We start from the raw sequence: 18060 nt of genomic DNA on the forward strand, positions 1-18060 counted from the left end.
AGTGGATGAGAGGGGGAGATGGGGACAGAGAATATATCCCACTTCATAAAAGTCTGTTTCAGAAAGTAAAGAAGAAATAATAGAAATAAAGAAGAAATAGCCAAGTCTTTGTATCTTTATGAATATTTCTATGAATGTAATCTTCCTACCTGATTGTAAATTTAGGCTATTTAATAAGTACTTTTCAGCAAATGGATTCTCAATAAGAGATTCAGGATATCACCCATGTATATCTGACAAAGGAAAACGGACTTAAGAGAAAAACACATCTTATGAACTACACTTCACATATAGAAAATCACATTTTATGAACCAGAGTTCACATGTTATATAAAAGCAAAGATCCAGATTGTGGTATAGAACTGAAATGAAAGTCTTGTTTTTGTTCTGTGCAGAAAACTAGGCTGTACTTCCTCGTTCTGGTTCACTTGCATCTCACACGATTGTGTCACCTTGTATCTTTCCTTTTGAAAATAAAAGGCAAACTCAGCAGTTCTTTTTTCCTAAACTGCTTCAGGAACCAGCCGTTGCCACATTAAAAGCTTTAGTTGGAAGATTATAAAAATAGTCTAATGCTTCCTAGCAGGTAACTACTTGTGAACCAATTCTCCTTTCATGGATGTAGTGAAGTTAAATCAAATGGCCCAGGAAAGAAAGGCTACGAGAGAGAAGAGAGAGCTGGTAGACATTTAAACAGCAAAAGTGCATTGTGTTTGGAATGTTTTGTGTAAATGTTAAACAGAACCCACATTTAACCACCTGCTTCTTGGAAGGGTTCAAATGACAATTTCAAGCACAACTGAGTAACACTCAAAAGAAAATCAAGTGTAATTTCCTAAGTTGCTGAAGCAAGGGTTCTTCTATGAAATCACCATTAGTATTTCTAAACTGAATTTGATAATATTTGAAATTTACTACACACAGTTCAGTGGCACCTGGAAACTTCTTCATGCACAGATAAAATTATAAGAAAGACTTTTAAAAATGATTGTTTCTCTGTGTGTGTGTTTTAAAATATCTTGTATCATATTTAAGATAAAACCAAATTATTAAAGATGAAATCTTTAATAATTTTTAATTTTTCTCTTTCTTATGAAAAAAAAAGTTTTTAAGACATATTGAAAAGTAGGGGGAAAAGTACCATATGAAGACACTTACATGATACCAACCATACAGCTTGTCTTGAAATTCTTAACCTGTCTGCTATCTCTCAATTAGGGGAGGAAAGCTAACAGTAGAATTTTCAGGTTTCTTTGATAAATCTCCTAAGATAGCTCTTTTACTACCTTTATTAAATACCAACTTCAGATTATGACTGCTGCTTTAAAACCTTCAGTTCAGTTCTGTTCAGTTCAGTCGCTCAGTTGTGTCCAACTCTGCAACCCCATGAATCGCAGCACACCAGCCTTCCCTGTCCATCACCAACTCCTGGAGTTCACTCAAACTCATGTCCATCAAGTCGGTGATGCCATCCAGCCATCTCATCCTCTATCGTCCCCTTCTACTCCTGTCCCCAATCCCTCCCAGCATCAGGGTCTTTTCCAATGAGTCAACTCTTTGCATGAGGTGGCCAAAGTATTGGAGTTCCAGCTTCAGCATCAGTCCTTCCAAAGAATACTCAGGACTGATCTTTAGAATGGACTGGTTGGATCGCCTTGCAGTCCAAGGGACTCTCAAGAGTCTTCTCCAGCACCACAGTTCAAAAGCATCAATTCTTTGGTGCTCAGCTTTCTGTATAGTCCAACTCTCACATCCATACATGACTACTGGAAAAACCATAGCTTTGACCAGACGGACCTTTGTTGGCAAAGTGATATCTCTGCTTTTTAATATGCTATCTAGGTTGGTCATAACTTTCCTTCCAAGGAGTAAGCATCTTTTAATTTCATGGCTGCAATCACCATCTGCAGTGATTTTGGAGCCCAAAAAAATAAAGTCTGACACTGTTTCCACTGTTTCACCATTTTTAAAATCTTCAGCCTCCCTCAAAGACATAACCAAGTTTAAATGCTATAATCTGAACCCCATCAGACCCTCCATTCTAATTCTATAGTTATTCACCACTACCAAGGACTTCTCTATTATACAAATCTTTCCTACCCTACAGCACCAACTCATTAATTTTCATGATGCTTTCAACTTAACTCATACTTCGTTTCCATATCTGTGTTATGATTTAATATCTGTACTCATATTCAGCCTTAATAATTTTCTTCCTTATAACATTTCTGTATTACTAACTTCTAAGGTTGGATAGCAATTCGTGTACATGCTTTGTCCTCCTAAATAGATTATCTTCTTAAGTACAGGAACTTACTGTTTCCTTAGCGCCACCTACAGTGACTGTTATGATACTATGCATTTAACAGCAATATTTGACAAAGATTTATTGACTAATATATAAGAGGAAAATAATTTAACTTGTTTTAGAAGTGATTGTAATTACAACTTTGTTAGATATAGCGTTAGCAAAAACTATAGAAAAACGCTTCTTATCAAATAATTTTAAAGAAACTATTCAAGTAAAATTTTAACAATGCTCCTTAACTGAATGTACACTCATTTCCTCTAAAAGTCATAAGGCATCTCTTTAAAATCTCACTTCTAGAACAACCCATAAAACAGCCTGGATTTAATAATTCTTTGACGTTCAGGAATCCATCCTAACGGAAAAAAGGTAACTCTTCAATTTTAAGTTCACCCATTAGGTAAATTATTTCATCAGCTTGTTCAACTTTTAAACACATTAGCGTAAAAACAATCAAATGCTGGGGGAAGAAGTGGGTAGGACAAATTGAGAGAATAGCATTGGCACACATGCCCCACAATGGGTAAACTAGCTACCTGGGGGAAGCTGCTGTACAGCACAGGGAGCTCAGCTCGATGTTCTGTGATGACCCATAAGGGTGGGATGGGAGGGTGGAACAGAGGCTCAAAAGGAAGGAATATATGTATACATACAGCTGATTCATGTTATTGTACAGCAGAAACTGCCACATTGTAAAGCAATTACATTCCAATGAAAAATAAATAAAAATCTTAACTTAAAAGTTATCACAAAATTAGAACTGAAGATAAAACACAACCACTCGTGCTACTGAAACTAAACCACCAGTTTTATTTATTGCATAGGTTTCACATAGGATTGATGTAAAGTATTTTGTCTTTCTCCTCAAATTCAAGAAGTTAATGAAGCTCGATTTAATGATTATTGAACAAAAATATTTGGCTTGTGAATCTGGTTAGTACTCAATGCAAGATAATGAAGACACAACAAAACGGCCCCCCAAATGGAAAAAAATGAAGAAGCAAAAGAAATTCAGAACCTACACCAAAAACAAAACCAATGCAGAGTTCTGTTTCTCTATGCTAAGTCCTAGAAAAATCTTTATAGGGTTAAAACTAAAAACCAACCTAATTTTCTCCTAATGTCAGTCTGGAATAGCCACTATGAATTTGGCTAAACTATTCTTGGTTGGATTTTATAACAGATATTTGTTGGGGAGTAGGGAGGGGGTGTTAATGTATTCCATACAATATTTCTGACTGTGCAAAATAATATGTTAGTCTTAATGATTTAAAATTACATCTTCAAATTTGACTGAAATTATCTTTAATTCTAGTGCTCAAGTACCTAGTCATCATGATTCTATATACTACAGGATACATGACATATAATGTCAGTTAATACACAATGCCATAAAGAAAATAAAACAGACTGAGTAGATAGTGAATGACAAACGGTGCTGCTCTATAAAAGGTGGCAGAAAAAAAAAAAAAAAAGGCTCATTTGGTGTGATGGTTTTCAAACAGAAACTTAAGCCATACAAATATCTAGAGGGGGAACAATACAGGCAGAGAAAACAAAGCAAATCCCTTGGACAGGTATGTGCAGGGCAGGTTCAAGGAGCAGCAAGCTGGAGAACAACTGGGGCTGGAGGTAATGGGATTGTGAAATAAAGGCAGAGAAGTTTTCAGGGTTTGTGTCCCTCAGGCATCTGTAGACCTCTTGAGTATTTTAAGCTTTTAAGTGTGAAGGAAGCTATTTTAGGCTGGAGAGCAGGCCAGGAGTCTTTCAACAAACACTCAAATATTTTTTCCTGTTACTCAACAGGAAAAATAAAACAAAGACTATAGTCCTAAGTCTCATGTAGAAAGTTCAGTTCAGTTCAGTTCAGACGCTCAGTCCTGTCTGACTCTTTGCGACACCCTGAACCGCATCACGCCAGGCCTCCCTGTCCATCACCAACTCCCAGAGTTCACCCAAACCCATGTCCATTGAGTCGGTGATGCCATCCAAAGTACTGTTAAAAAAGCAAATGTCTCTTCCAGGAAGGAAGGAAGGAAAATTCCAGTGCCCATGGAGCCAGCATTAAATTTCCAAAGCCCCCTTCACAAACTACCTGCAAATATAAATACAATTTTAAAATAATAGAATAACTGTACAGAAACTGGAATATGACACATTTTATTTAAAATAGAGCTCTATATGCTTCACAGAAACAGGTGCAAGGAGTGCTTAAGTTATTGTCTTTGCCACTTACAAAACAATACATTTTTGGAAAATGCGTACATAAAAATATAACATTTAGGTAAATACCTATTTACATCTGGAGACAGCTAAAAGCTAATAATCGCATAAATTATTGTTATGCAATAATATTTTTAAAAGCTTTAAAATAAATACTTTGATGACTTGCTGTTGGTTAAGTTAAACATTTTGGTATGAAGACTATCACTGAGTTCTTACTAAACACTAAAATACTCTTATTTTTAAACAAAACAAGTATACATGTATTACTATAAAATGCATGTTTCCACAGACTAGAATTTAATGAAACTTTTGAATATCATTCATTTACTCTGGAATTTGGAATTCTCTTCAGCTTAAATGATTCAATTGCAACTACTAAAATCTCCATATGCATATTTTTCATGTAATTTATTGTCTAATTCTCATTTTAAAACCTATTTTATTTCTTCATATTTCATATATACATTCATTTGTGCCTGTCTGTTGAAAAGTAATATCTTTTTACATTCTTAAAAATTTCAGCTAGTTTATAATAAGTCTTTACAACAGTGATTCTTTTCACAGTAGTTCAAGAGTTCAAGGCATGTTTTGCAATGTCAAAATGCAATGGTTTTGACATTTGTAATAAGTTCTTAGGTATAAGAAAAGTCACACTACCAAAAGAAAAGTATAATTAGTATTAGTACTTTGAAAGTCAATCCAAAATTCCTTTTTTTTTTGAGATGTGAATCTAATTTTCTGTTTTTAGGACATCTTAAAACGTGAAACATAGATTAAGTTTGAATAATTTTCTCTAGTGTAGGATCAGAAGAGTATAAGAACTTAACACTAATCACTGTGGAAATGAACTAGAGTTTAATATTTTGTCTAAAATAATCTTACTTTATATAAAGAGAAAAAATTATTGGATTTTTAAAAATATTTAGCTACTTATATTTAGCCTATTGGAAGAAATGGAGATATAGGTAAGTCACACTCTAATCCTGCACTAGTTAGAATTTAGGCAAGTAATTGCCTTTTTAAAGGCAAAATGAGTGAATAGATTTGGGCGTTGAATAAAAACTCAGTGGAGATATAAAAATTAGGATCCCTGTGTCTTGCTGCCTATTTTCTGGGTTGAAAAATTAAGTCAAAAGGATAAACATGCAATCTCTTTTGCTCTCTTGGGAATGTAGCATGAAAATTTAAAGTATTTTTTCCAAGTTCTCTGTTTAATTTGCAGATGTCAGAAACCATTTTGAAATTTAGGTCTCATTTTCTGAGGATGTATAAGCAGGCCCATTTCTGAAGATACATAAGCTAATACGGTACATTTCTGTAAAATATAAAAATATTTCTGAGTTGAAGAGCCAATTGCAGGTTGGAGTTCAACCCCTGCTGCTGCTGCTGCTGCTGCTGCTGCTGCTGCTAAGTCGCTTCAGTCGTGTCCGACTCTGTGCGACCCCATAGACGGCAGCCCACGAGGCTCTCCCATCTCTGGGATTCTCCAGGCAAGAAACACTAGAGTGGGTTGCCATTTCCTTCTCCCTGCAGACACTCAGTGTGGGGCTAATTTACTTAATGCAGTCAGATTCTTAATGGCCAGGCTAATACTCAGGTTCCTCTACTCCCGCGTAAAAATCTATCAGTTAAAACAGTTAGATATGGAGAGAAAAACTTCTTCTAAAATAACATTGACCAATGATAAGAAAATATAATCATATTTGAAAATATTAAAATCTAGGATGAGATAGAGCTCATACTCTCCCAACTATTGTATTAATCTATGACTGAATTAAAAAGTATCTTGGAAGTTATATTAATAGAGGGATTTTTCAATGGGGATTACTAACTAATTTCAAAATGATATTATATCCCAAACCATATGGCATAATGGCTTAATTTTAAAAGATGGTCAAAGCAAAACAAAGCAATAGTATGAAGTATAGCAGAAAGTAATTAAGCAATCACATTATGGGACATATATTTCTCATTCTCTGTCCACACCACTATCTCTTAAGTGGAATTTATCATTAAGGCAAAAGTAGACATTTGTTGTATGTTAACTAAAAGCTAAAATTTAACTAGACTGCTAGTCTTTTTAAAATTTAAAAGAAAGTCTTCTCTGCCATTAACAAATACAATTCTTCACAAGGCCAAATGAAAAATTGCCAGAAAAGGCATGAGATGAAGGTCCTCATATGGGGATACGGGAAATTAAAGTCTTGTTAGGAGGTTTAGTGTGTAGCGATCTGGATGGGAGCTAGAATACTAAATGAACAGTGATTGGAATTGATGAAATCCAGCAAAGATATTATTTAACGCACTGAAAGAATGAGGATGAGCTAATGAGAAACTAAGAAAAGAAAGAAGTAAGACAATGTGCTACTAGACATGGTCCCACATTTTAACTATCAAATCATTTTTTATTCCCGCTCCAATGTATACAGAGAAAAAACAATCCCTATAGAAAGGAGACAAGAAGAGCCATGAAGCGTCTCCTATCACTACTTGCATGAAAAAATTCTATATTCTCACAATTCCTAAATTTTACTCAGCACTCCAATGGCTGCCTACCTAGGTTGACAACTATTTTACAGTTCTTCCTTAGCCTACTTTGGTTTTTCTCACTAATCTCATCATAAGTGAGCAAATTGTTTTAGCAGAAATCAAGAGAAGTGAGATTTGATCATTGCCACGTTCATTAGTTTACCTTTAAGGTAGGTGCAGATAGATGCTAATTATTTTTTAATTAGTAAATGTTGGATATGGCAGGGTACTGTGGTAGGTATCACCACTGGGTTCTCATATTAGTTCTGCTAAAAACTAGCAGTTGTTTAATCTCTGATCTTTGTTTTCTTCATCTACAAAATATGGGAATTGAATTATAAAATCTCTTATATCCTTTGCAATTCCCAAATACTGGGTTTCAATTTTGTCTGATACCTCTAAAATAATTTAGACCACCAAGGGATTCTCCCTTCATTAGAAGGCTAAATAGTAGCATGATTAAGTTACATAGTAACTAGTCTTCTCTTTTAATTAGAGAGTAAAAATAATTTGGGGAGACAGTGAGGGAGAATATTTTAAAAGGAGGCGAAAAATAATGAAATATAAAAGAAAAGCTAGAGGGAGAAAAAAAGTCAAATAACTAAAATTCTGCATTAAAACACTTTGAAAATTTTCTATACTACATAAATTCTATTTAACATTGCAATGAAATTTTTGTATTCCAAATGAAATTTTTTTCTGTCTAGAAGAAACTCTCAGGAACAAAGGGATTACTGTCTTTACTAAATAACACATCAAGTCCATGTGGTAGCTTGTGGAGGGAGTTAACACAAAATATTATCAAATATAGAAGTAGTAGGTTTCACAAAAGAAAAAATATTTATAAACTCTTTGAAAAACACAATGACATCATCTTAAGATACTAATTCTTATACATTTCCAAATAACTTAAAATGCTGTAGTTGTAAATTCATCTAAAAGAACAATTATTGAAAACATCAACTGACATTAACTTCACTCATTTGCTATTGTTACTTTCTTGATTTCCTTATGGGAAATAAAATATCCATACTTTAAATTTATTTAAATGAATTACATTTCCATATTTATTTTAAAATAACTAACCAGAAACTATTCCCTGCTAAGTATTTTTAAGTTGAACTTTGTATAATGGCAAACATGGGTTTCCTGCCTTCGGATGATTTGCTAGTAGTTTCCCTGGAGCTCTAGTGCCAGGCTAGTGTTAGTCGCTCGGTCATGTCCCACTCTGCGACCCCACGGACTGCAGCCTACCAGGCTCCTCTGTCCATGGGATTCTCCAGTACTTTTGCATAAATTCTAAGATAGCCCTGAGTTTTCTCTGCCCCAGTAAGTCAAATGGTGGCAAAATTCCAGGATAGTAGAAGTAGTTTTGTTTTGTTTTATTTAATAATTCTACTAAGGTAGAAGTATTACAAATAATAAATGTTTATGGAACATCTAACCTAGTGAATCTATTGTAGATTTTCATTTTAAAATAAAAGCTGATTTTGAAGTCTTCAGACACTAGAATCAGGTTACTATTTTCATATAATCATGGAAATTTAAAATGCAAAGTTAATTGAAAGTATAAAGATGAGAAGCAAGTGCTATACCTAAAATAGTGCACGACACAGTCATGTTTCACTTAACTTTCAAGTCAGAATATGAATTAAGAATTCTAGATGTGACATGCCAAATATTTTAGACAGAATAAAGCACACAACAGAATCTGTACCAATTACATCCTTAAATGCTTAGCTTATAAGGCAACAAGTTCATGCTGAAATATTGACAACAAATGATGTTTCCCTTAGTTTAAGGAAGTGATGCTGCATTTAAATTCCATCACTTTATACAGTACTGAAATTTCATAAATAGCATTTTCCCAAGCTCCACATTATACCCAAAGCCAAAATACTTGAAAGGAGAAAAGAACACTGACACTCTGAGTCTAAGAAGAATAATTTTTTGCTTACAACAAAATTCAAAAGAAATAAATATTACACAGTAAGACTCTATCAAAAAGAAACAATATAAAGTTTAACATCATAGGTTATATACAATAAATTTGTCTAATGCTCTAAGCTATATCCTATTTTGTAAGCATTTTCTATTTATAATCATTCTGAGAGTTAAGGTCCCTATCATTTTTGTTAACCTACCCCTTTTCTTTAAAAATATATTTTGGAAATTGAAATATAAGACTATTCAGTTAGGAGGTACAGTTAACCAACACAAAAATGAGGAAAATATCTCAAAATGTACAGATTGCCCTAGAGTGAAAGTTGAATCAATAAAATTATGGAATTATGGACACTTTCAAATAGATTATAAAACATAATGTCAAATAAAATGGAGATTTAAATCATTTCTTAAAATTAAGTAAGTATATTCACCCAACATACATGAATAAAAGAGAAAATATTATTCTTGTTTGAAAGTCATACAATCATAGTACATAAATAATTTCATTCTCATATATGCAGAAACAATCTATGAGAAATTAAAGTAACAAGCACAAGCAAGATTACCCCTTCACATAAGCTTTTTTTAGAATCTCTTCCCATATGTACTTTTAAAAATTGATTACATAATTTAGATTGTCTGGAATAACTAAAGATACTTTCTAAATGCACTGCAAATTGGGATTTGTTTTTGAAAACCATCATCACACAGAATTTGAGACACCCTAATCTGTATCATATTTATTTGCCAATTTACTTCCCCCAAACACCCACACCCCTGTTCCTATTCCCAAATTAGACTTCAAAATCCCTGAGAACAGAACCTATCCATCTTTTAATTTCCTTATTGGACCCAAAGTTGTGGCAAGGAAGATATTCTTTAATGAATGGACAACTGCATGAATGAGAGTGAAAGAATATGCAAGCTAGAGCTGTCCGATTCTTGCCTTTGATAGCTCATCCTAGTCAAATGAAGATGGGTTCAGTAACATATTTTCATAGTGGAATGAAGTGTAATCACTAGATTGTGCTCTATATAGAGCACATCCTTTAGAACACTGTTACCCAAGCCATGCTTTGTAGAAACTAAAACGTAGGCTAATAAAAGGTTTCCCCTGTTTTTTATAAAAAGAGTCCCATTGGTCAAATAATTTGGGAAATCCAGTTTAAAGAAATTCAAGTAACAATTTTTACTGCTAGACTTCACAAAGCACATAATATGCTAATATGCAGTATCACTTTCTAAGATGTATCAAAGAATACTTTTGGTCTTTGATCATCTCAGAAGAGCATTCTAAGGAACAGGGTTTAGGAAACAACGTTTTAGAAGAATAAAAACATTCTGAACAATGTTTTAGAAGATTTAACATTGCCAAAGCAGAATTATAGATTTGAAAAAATATTTAATATCCCATGTATTATTCAGAATGTTTCACTTCTGTCTCTACAGGAAGTAGAAGCAAAATTATCATGAGCATTCTTCCACACTCATTGCTCATTTTGAAAGGACAAGAGAATATCCTTTACAGTTACTGATAATCCTTAGTTAGGTTTGGTTATTACACTTCATTTAAGAGTTTTCTTAATTTTTCCTCAAAATATCTCCTAGTAACCTCTTCCTCTCTTGTCCTCTTTCTAAATGTATATGTACAAAGGTAGTAGGGACCTCTGAAATGCCTTAAAAACATTAAAAAAATGCCTTAAAAAATCTCTGACAATGGATTTTTATGACGGATTAATCTCTGGAACTATTGAGAGAACATTAAAACTATTTAACAAATAGGTTGACTATGGAATTTCCATGAGGAAAACACCAGTGGATATTGTCCTGGGAGTTCATCCAGGTCCATTAGGATTCTGCAAAATAATTTGCCTTCTGTTTGACTAAACCACAAATATCATCATGAAAGATGTTGTTTCTCCACAGGGAGAAGAAATACTATAGGAATTAAAGGGAAAGTAGGAAGCTAGCTAAACCTACCACGTGGATCATCACAAGATCTGGACCTAACGCCGGCTTTGTCACTAGCTGTGTCACTTTGGGACATTTCTCAATGATTCAAAATGTCAGGTATCTCATGTGAAAATAAGAGAAAGTAACAATCTCAGTGACTTTCAAACTGTTTGTCTCAGGAGCTGCTGTGGTTGTGCATTACGAAGAGTAGGAGGACAGGGAAGGAGAAACCAAGTAAGTGATCTGATCTCACTTCCATCTTCCAATCAAGCAGGTCTACTTTTACATATTTTGTATCCTAAACTTCAGAGCACTGTTTAATTTTTTAAAGGTCCTATTCATTAAAAAAAAAAAAAAAAAACCATAGATTATATAATCTAAAGCTTTGTTTAGATATAATATGTTCCAGTTCACATTTTTAATGAAAAGTTTTCATCTCGGGAGAAAAAGTAAATGGGCTTTTATATTTTTTTCTATTCATTCATGTGCTCCTGATTCAAGTAAAATAAAATCTTAATAACTTTTCTTACTTTATATAGCTTATTTTACACTTTTGTAATATGTTCCTTAAATAAAAAGATGAGCTGATGTGTTGCTTTTCAAAATAAAATTAAAGACAACATGGGGAGTAGATGACATCAACTCCAGCCCACACTTGACTTTAGTTATTTTTTCATGGTGCCTTTGGGCACTTAAATACTGCACTGCATTATCTTTGAGGTAGAACAAAAACAAGGACAAAACAAAGGCAAAAAATTCACATAAAAAGGGAAAATGAGAAAGAAAGCTGTGTGATTATTTCTTTTTAACATGATTTTCATCATCAGGCTTTGCAGTCTTCTTTGACACAAAGTTGAGATATAGTCTTCTTAATCCGAAGAGCAGTTAGTCGTGCTGCCCCATTGGCATACCAACACTCACGCATTATTCTCCCCATGACTCGGAGTGCCTTAAGAGAAAAAAATATCAAAATCTTTAGCACAAAACACAGTACAAGAGAAGAAAAATCACAAACGCAGGAATTGATGCTAAGCTCTGATATAGAAATAATAAATTTAAATCAATAGGAGAAGGAGATTAGGGTCAAATCACCTCAAAAATCCTGTGCAGGGTGTCTCCCCTCAGACAGACACGAGGGTGTCTCCCTTCAAACACAGACTGGGTCGTCTCCACTCAGACAGAGATTAGAGTCTCCTCTGAGACAAGGATCACGTGGTAACCAGAAGAGAGGACCAGTCTCCTCTCAAACAAGGGTCAAGGCACCTCTCCTTAGAAAAATACTGGAGCATTTCCTCTCAGACAGAAACCGGGGTGATTTCTTTCAGAAAAAAAGACCAGGGCAACTCCCTTCAGAAAGACATCAGAGTGTCTCCCCTCAGAAAAGAACCAGGGCTTCCCTGCTGGTCTAGGGGTTAAGAATCTGCCTGCTAATTCAGGGGACATGGGTTCAATCTCTGGTCCGGGAAGATCCCAGACGCTGGAGGAACTAAGCCTGTGTACCACAACTACTGAGCCTGCACTCTAGAGCCCTCAAGCTGCAACCACTGAAGCCTGTGCACCTAGAGCTGGTGTTCTGCAAAAGAGAAGACGTCTCCACAATGAGAAGCCCACGTACTGCAACAGAGTGGCCCCTGCTCATGGCAACCAGAGAAAGCCAAAGCACAGCAATGAAGACCCAGTGCTGAAAATGATAAATAAATAAATCTGAAATAAAAAAGAAAAACAGAAACTAGAGCATTTCCCCAGAGACAGAGACCAGGGTCCTCCTCTCACAAAAAGATCAGAGTGTCTCCTCTTGACAGAGACCAGAGGGATTTCTCTTAGAAAAAGATCAGAGCTCTACCTTCAGACAGAGACCAAAGTATCTCCCCTCAGACAAGGACCATGGCTTCTCCTCTCAGGCCAAGACCAAGACAACTTTTCTCAGAAAAAGACCAGGGTGTCTCTCCTCAGAAAGGCACCAGAGCATTTTCCTATACAGACAGCAAGGTGTCCATTCTCAGGGATCAGGGAGTCTCCTCTCAGACAAGGACAAAGGCAGCTCTCCTCAGAGAGTAGGACATCCCCCCTCTGAAAGGAACTAAATCTGCTGCTGCTGCTAAGTTGCTTCAGTCGTGTCCAACTCTCTGAGACCCTATAGTCTGCAGCCCACCAGGCTCCCGTCCCTGGGATTCTCCAAGCAAGAATACTGGAGTGGGTTGCCATTTCCTTCTTCAGTGCATGAAAGTGAAAAGTGAAAGTGAAGTTGCTCAGTCGTGTCTGACTCTTCATGACTCCATGGACTGTAGCCTACTAGGCTTCTCTGTCCATGGAATTTCCCAGGCAAGAGTACTGTAGTGGGCTGCCATTGCCTTCTCCGTGACCTAAAGCTAATCCCTTATAATTATACAGTGGAAGTGACAAAGAGATTCAAGGGATTAGATATGATAGACAGAGTGCCTGAGGAACTATGAACAGAGGTTTGTGACATTGTACAGGAGGCAGGGATCAAGACCCCTCCCCAAGAAAAAGAAATGCAAAAAGGCAAAATGGTTGTCTGAGGAGGCCTTACAAATAGCTGTGAAAAGAAGAGAAGTAAAAGGCAAAGGATAAGAGGGAAGATATACCCATTTGAATGCAGAGTTCCAAAGAATAGCAAGGAGAGATAAGAAAGCCTTCCTCAGTGATCAATGCAAAGAAATAGAGGAAAACTACAGAATGGGAAAGACTAGAGATCTCTTCAAGTAAATTAGAGATACCAAGGGAACATTTCATGCAAAGGTGGGTACAATAAAGGACAGAAATTGTATGGACCTAACAGAAGCAGAAGACATTAAGAAGCAGTGACAAGAATACACAGAAGAACTATAAAAAAAAGATCTTCACAACCCAGATAACAATGGTGAGATCACTCACCTAGAGCCAGACATCCTGGAATGCGAAGTCAAGTGGGCCTTAGGAAGCATCACTAGGAACAAAGCTAGTGGAGGTGATGGAATTCCAGTTGAGCTATTTCAAATCCTAAAAGATGATGCTGTGAAAGTATTGCACAAAATATGCCAGCAAATTTGGAAAACTCAGCAGTGGCCACAGGACTGGAAATGGTCAGTTTTCATTTCAATCCCAAAGAAAGGCAATGCCAATGAATGCTCAAACAACCGCACAATTGCACTCATCTCACACACTAGCAAAGTAATGCTCAAAATACTCCAAGCCAGGCTTCAACAGTATGTTAACCATGAACTTTCAGATGTTCAAGCTGGATTTAGAAAAGGCAGAGGAACCAGAGATCAAATTGCCAACATCTGGTGGATCATCGAAAAAGCAAGACAGTTGCAGAAAATCATCTACTTCTGCTTAATTGACTATGCTAAAGCCTTTGACTATGCGGATCAGAACAAACTGTGGAAAATTCTTCAAGAGATGGGAATATAAACCACCTGACCTGCCTCCTGAGAAATCTGTATGCAGATCAGGTGGTCTGGTATTCAGAATCTGTATACAGAAATCTGTATGCAACACTTAGAATGGGACATGGAACAACAGACTGGTTCCAATAGGAAAAGGAGTACGTCAAGGCTGTATATTATCACCCTGCTTATTTAATTTATATGCAGAGTACATCATGAGAAACTCTGGGCTAGATGAAGCACAAGCTGAAATCAAGATTGCCGGGAGAAATATCAATAACCTCAGATATGCAGATGACACCACCCTTATGGCAGAAAGTGAAGAAGAACTAAAGAGTCTCTTGATGAAAGTGAAAGAGGAGAGTGAAAAATTTGGCTTAAAACTCAACATTCAGAAAACTAAGATCATGGCATCCAGTCCCATCACTTCATGACAAATAGATAGGGAAACAAAGGAAACAGTGACAGACTTTATTTTTCTGGGCTCCAAGGTCACTGCAGATGCTGACTGCAGCCATGAAATTAAAAGACAATTGCTCTCTGGAAGAAAAGTTATGACCAACCTAGACAGCATATTAAAAAGCAGAGACATTACTTCACCAACAAAGGTCCATCTAGTCAAAGCTATGGCTTTTCCAGTAGTCATGTATGTTTGTGAGAGTTGGACTATAAAGAAAGCTGAGCATCAAAGAATTGATGCTTTTGAACTGTGGTGTTGGAGAAGACTTTTGAAAGTCCCTTGGACTGCAAGCAGATCAAACCAGTCCATCGTAAAGCAAATCAGTCCTGAATATTCATTGGAAGGACTGATGCTGAAGCTGAAACTCCACTACTTTGGCCACCTGATGTGAAGAACCGACTCATTGGAAAAGACCCTGGTGCTGGGAAAGATTGAAAGCGGGAGGAGAAGGGAACAACAGAGGATGAGATGGTTGGAAGGCATCACCGACTCAATGCACATGAGTTTGAGTAAACTCAGGGAGTTGGTGATGGACAGGGAGACCTGACGTGCTGCAGTCCATGGGGTCGCCTAGAGTTGGACAGACTGAGCAACTGAACTGAACAGTGAAATTAAGATATTTTTTAAAATTCTATAAAAACACAGATATTAACGCTATAGAGGATATACATTTTCCTTTAATTGAAAATTAATTTAATTATGGGAATATGACAGAATGACTATTCTACAAAATATTCTAAGAAAGGACATTAAAGACAAAAATGGATATGGGATGGGCTGGAAATTCTCTGTGTTGATCTTGATGATAAGTATACACATATACTTTTTTTTTTAAGTCATCAAGCTGGACACTAAAATTTATGCATTTTATTATATGTAAATTATAACACAATAACATAATGATAAAAATCAGTATAAGTGAACTGGTAAATAAATAAGATAAATACTCAGAAGGGAAAACAATGAGAAGGCATGAATCCAGAGTGGTGAAAGAAATCACTATAGCAAGGAGCTGCTCTGAGGGCATCTTTGGATCTTACAGTCTAGAACTTCAGAATTGACGGACTACATGTGAAAGACAGGAAACATAGTCCACAGCACACAAAAAGTGTCAGATAAAAATGTTTACAAAGTCTAGACTGTAAGGATGAATTGGTTGTAGAAGGAACTTTGCAAAGAAAATTGTCTAAATCTTGACACTTGGTAAAGAAAAAAAACCAAAGCTTAGCCTTATGATGTTGCAGTAAACCTGAATTCATAATGAAAATTCACAAGCAGATGAGGAAACAAACCATCTTTAACAAGAGGCAGTTAAAACAAAAAATAGGAAAATCAAACCTATCAAAACACTAGATGTTAGAGTTAAATGATATGAAAAATAAAATAAGTAAAAGCAACGAGAAAAGTCTAAACATTAGTATAAAAAAGTGTATTTACAAAAGAAAAAGTACTTTTCATGTCAGTAAAATTTGACATGAAAAATATAACCATTATAATAAAAACCTAAATGGATGAGTTAAAGGACAGATTGTGCTGTGCTGTGCTAAGTCGCTTCATTTGTATCTGACTCTTCGTGACTGTATGGACTATAGCCCACCAGGCTCCTCTATCCATAGGATTCTCCAGGTAAGAATATTGGAGTGGGTTGCCATGCCTTCCTCCAGGGGATCTTCCCAACCCAGGGATGGTAGAATTCACGTCTCTTGCAGCTCCCTCTTTGGCAGATGGGTTCTTTACTACTAGTGCCACCTGGGTAGCCCAAATGGCAGATTAGACACACGTAAATATAGAATTGGTGAACTGTAAGATGAATATGAGAGATTATTCATAAATGCAGTAATATGAATAATAGGAAAGAATAAGAGACAAGCAAAGTAAAATGAAAGGTCTAACATGCATACAGTGAGTTCTCTAAAAATGGGCAATTAAAAAAATGAAAAGATGAACTATTTGAAGAGATAATGGCTCCGAATTTTCCACAACTGAAGACAGTCACAAATCTTAAGAATCGGAAAGTCCAAAACGTCCAGGCAAAATTAATCAAGAGATATCCAAACCAAATACATCATAGAGAAACTCAGAATGCAAAAGACATAAAGAAGTTCTTAAAGAGGTCTGGAAGAAAAGATAAATTAGCTAAAAATAAAATTAGCTGACTTCTCAACAACAATAATGGAAGTTAGAAGCCAGTGGAATAACATCTTTAAAGTACTTAGAGAAAATAACTGCAAACCTAAATTCTAATGCCCAGATAAACTATTTGTTCAGAACTGAGGACAAAATAAAGATATTTTCAGACACCCAAACACTGAAAGAACTTACAACTTTTAGATCCTCACTAAAAAGCAATTCAAATAAAATACATTTAGAAGATGCACATGAAAAAATCTGAAAATTACCTTAAAATGAAGCTCTGAGAGCCAAGAAGGAATGTTGAACAAAGAAAATGATAAACATGTTCACAATTCCAGAAAAAAAACGATGATGGTATAAATATCTCATAAATATCTAATATGTGGGATTAATACAAAACAAAAGAGAACTAAAATATTGGGCAAAAATGAACAAATTCATTACATAAAATGTAGAAAATTCATTGTATAAAAATGACATTGTTAGGCCTATTCTAGGAATGCATGATTGGTTTAACAGTGGAAAATCCATAAATGCAATCTGTCATAATAAGACACTAAAGCAGAAATGACATATCACCTCAGAGATAGGAAGAAAGCTTTTATCAAACAAAAGTCAGTTTTTATGAGCAAAACCCACAGCAAATATGACATTCAAAGGTGAGACATGTAGGAGCAAACCTATCATCCTTACCAGGCAACATTATACTGGAAGTCCTAGAAATTGCAATAACAAAGCTATGAGGATTGTTTCTAGAACTCTCATTATTTGAGAGTCCCTTGGACTGCAAGGAGATCCAACCAGTCCATTCTAAAGGAGATCAGTCCTGGGTGTCCTTTGGAAGGAATGATGCTAAAGCTGAAACTCCAGTACTTTGGCCACCTCACACGAAGAGTTGACTCATTGGATAAGACTCTGATGCTGGGAGGGATTGGGGGCAGGAGGAGAAGGGGACGACAGAGGGTGAGATGGCTGGATGGCATCACTGACTCAATGGATGTGAGTCTGAGTGAACTCCGGGAGTTGGTGATGGATAGGGAGGCCTGGCGTGCTGCAATTCATGCGGTCGCAAAGAGTCGGACACGACTGAGCGACTGAACTGATCTGAACTGAAT

General features: G+C 35.8%; 1 protein-coding gene across 1 annotated transcript in view; it reads right to left on the minus strand.

Moving 5' to 3' along the window:
* Nucleotides 1–4458: 4458 nt before the first annotated feature.
* Nucleotides 4459–18060, minus strand: part of ACVR1C (activin A receptor type 1C) — an 82201-nt gene continuing 68599 nt past the window's right edge. Inside the window, exon 9 of the mRNA XM_005906375.2 lies at nucleotides 4459–11912. Coding sequence (XP_005906437.1) covers nucleotides 11787–11912 — 126 coding nt within the window. The 3' untranslated portion in view covers nucleotides 4459–11786. The remainder of the gene's footprint in view (nucleotides 11913–18060) is intronic.

This window comes from Bos mutus, chromosome 2 (assembly GCF_027580195.1).
Source record: "Bos mutus isolate GX-2022 chromosome 2, NWIPB_WYAK_1.1, whole genome shotgun sequence".
In the NCBI taxonomy this organism is placed as follows: Eukaryota; Metazoa; Chordata; class Mammalia; order Artiodactyla; family Bovidae; genus Bos; species Bos mutus.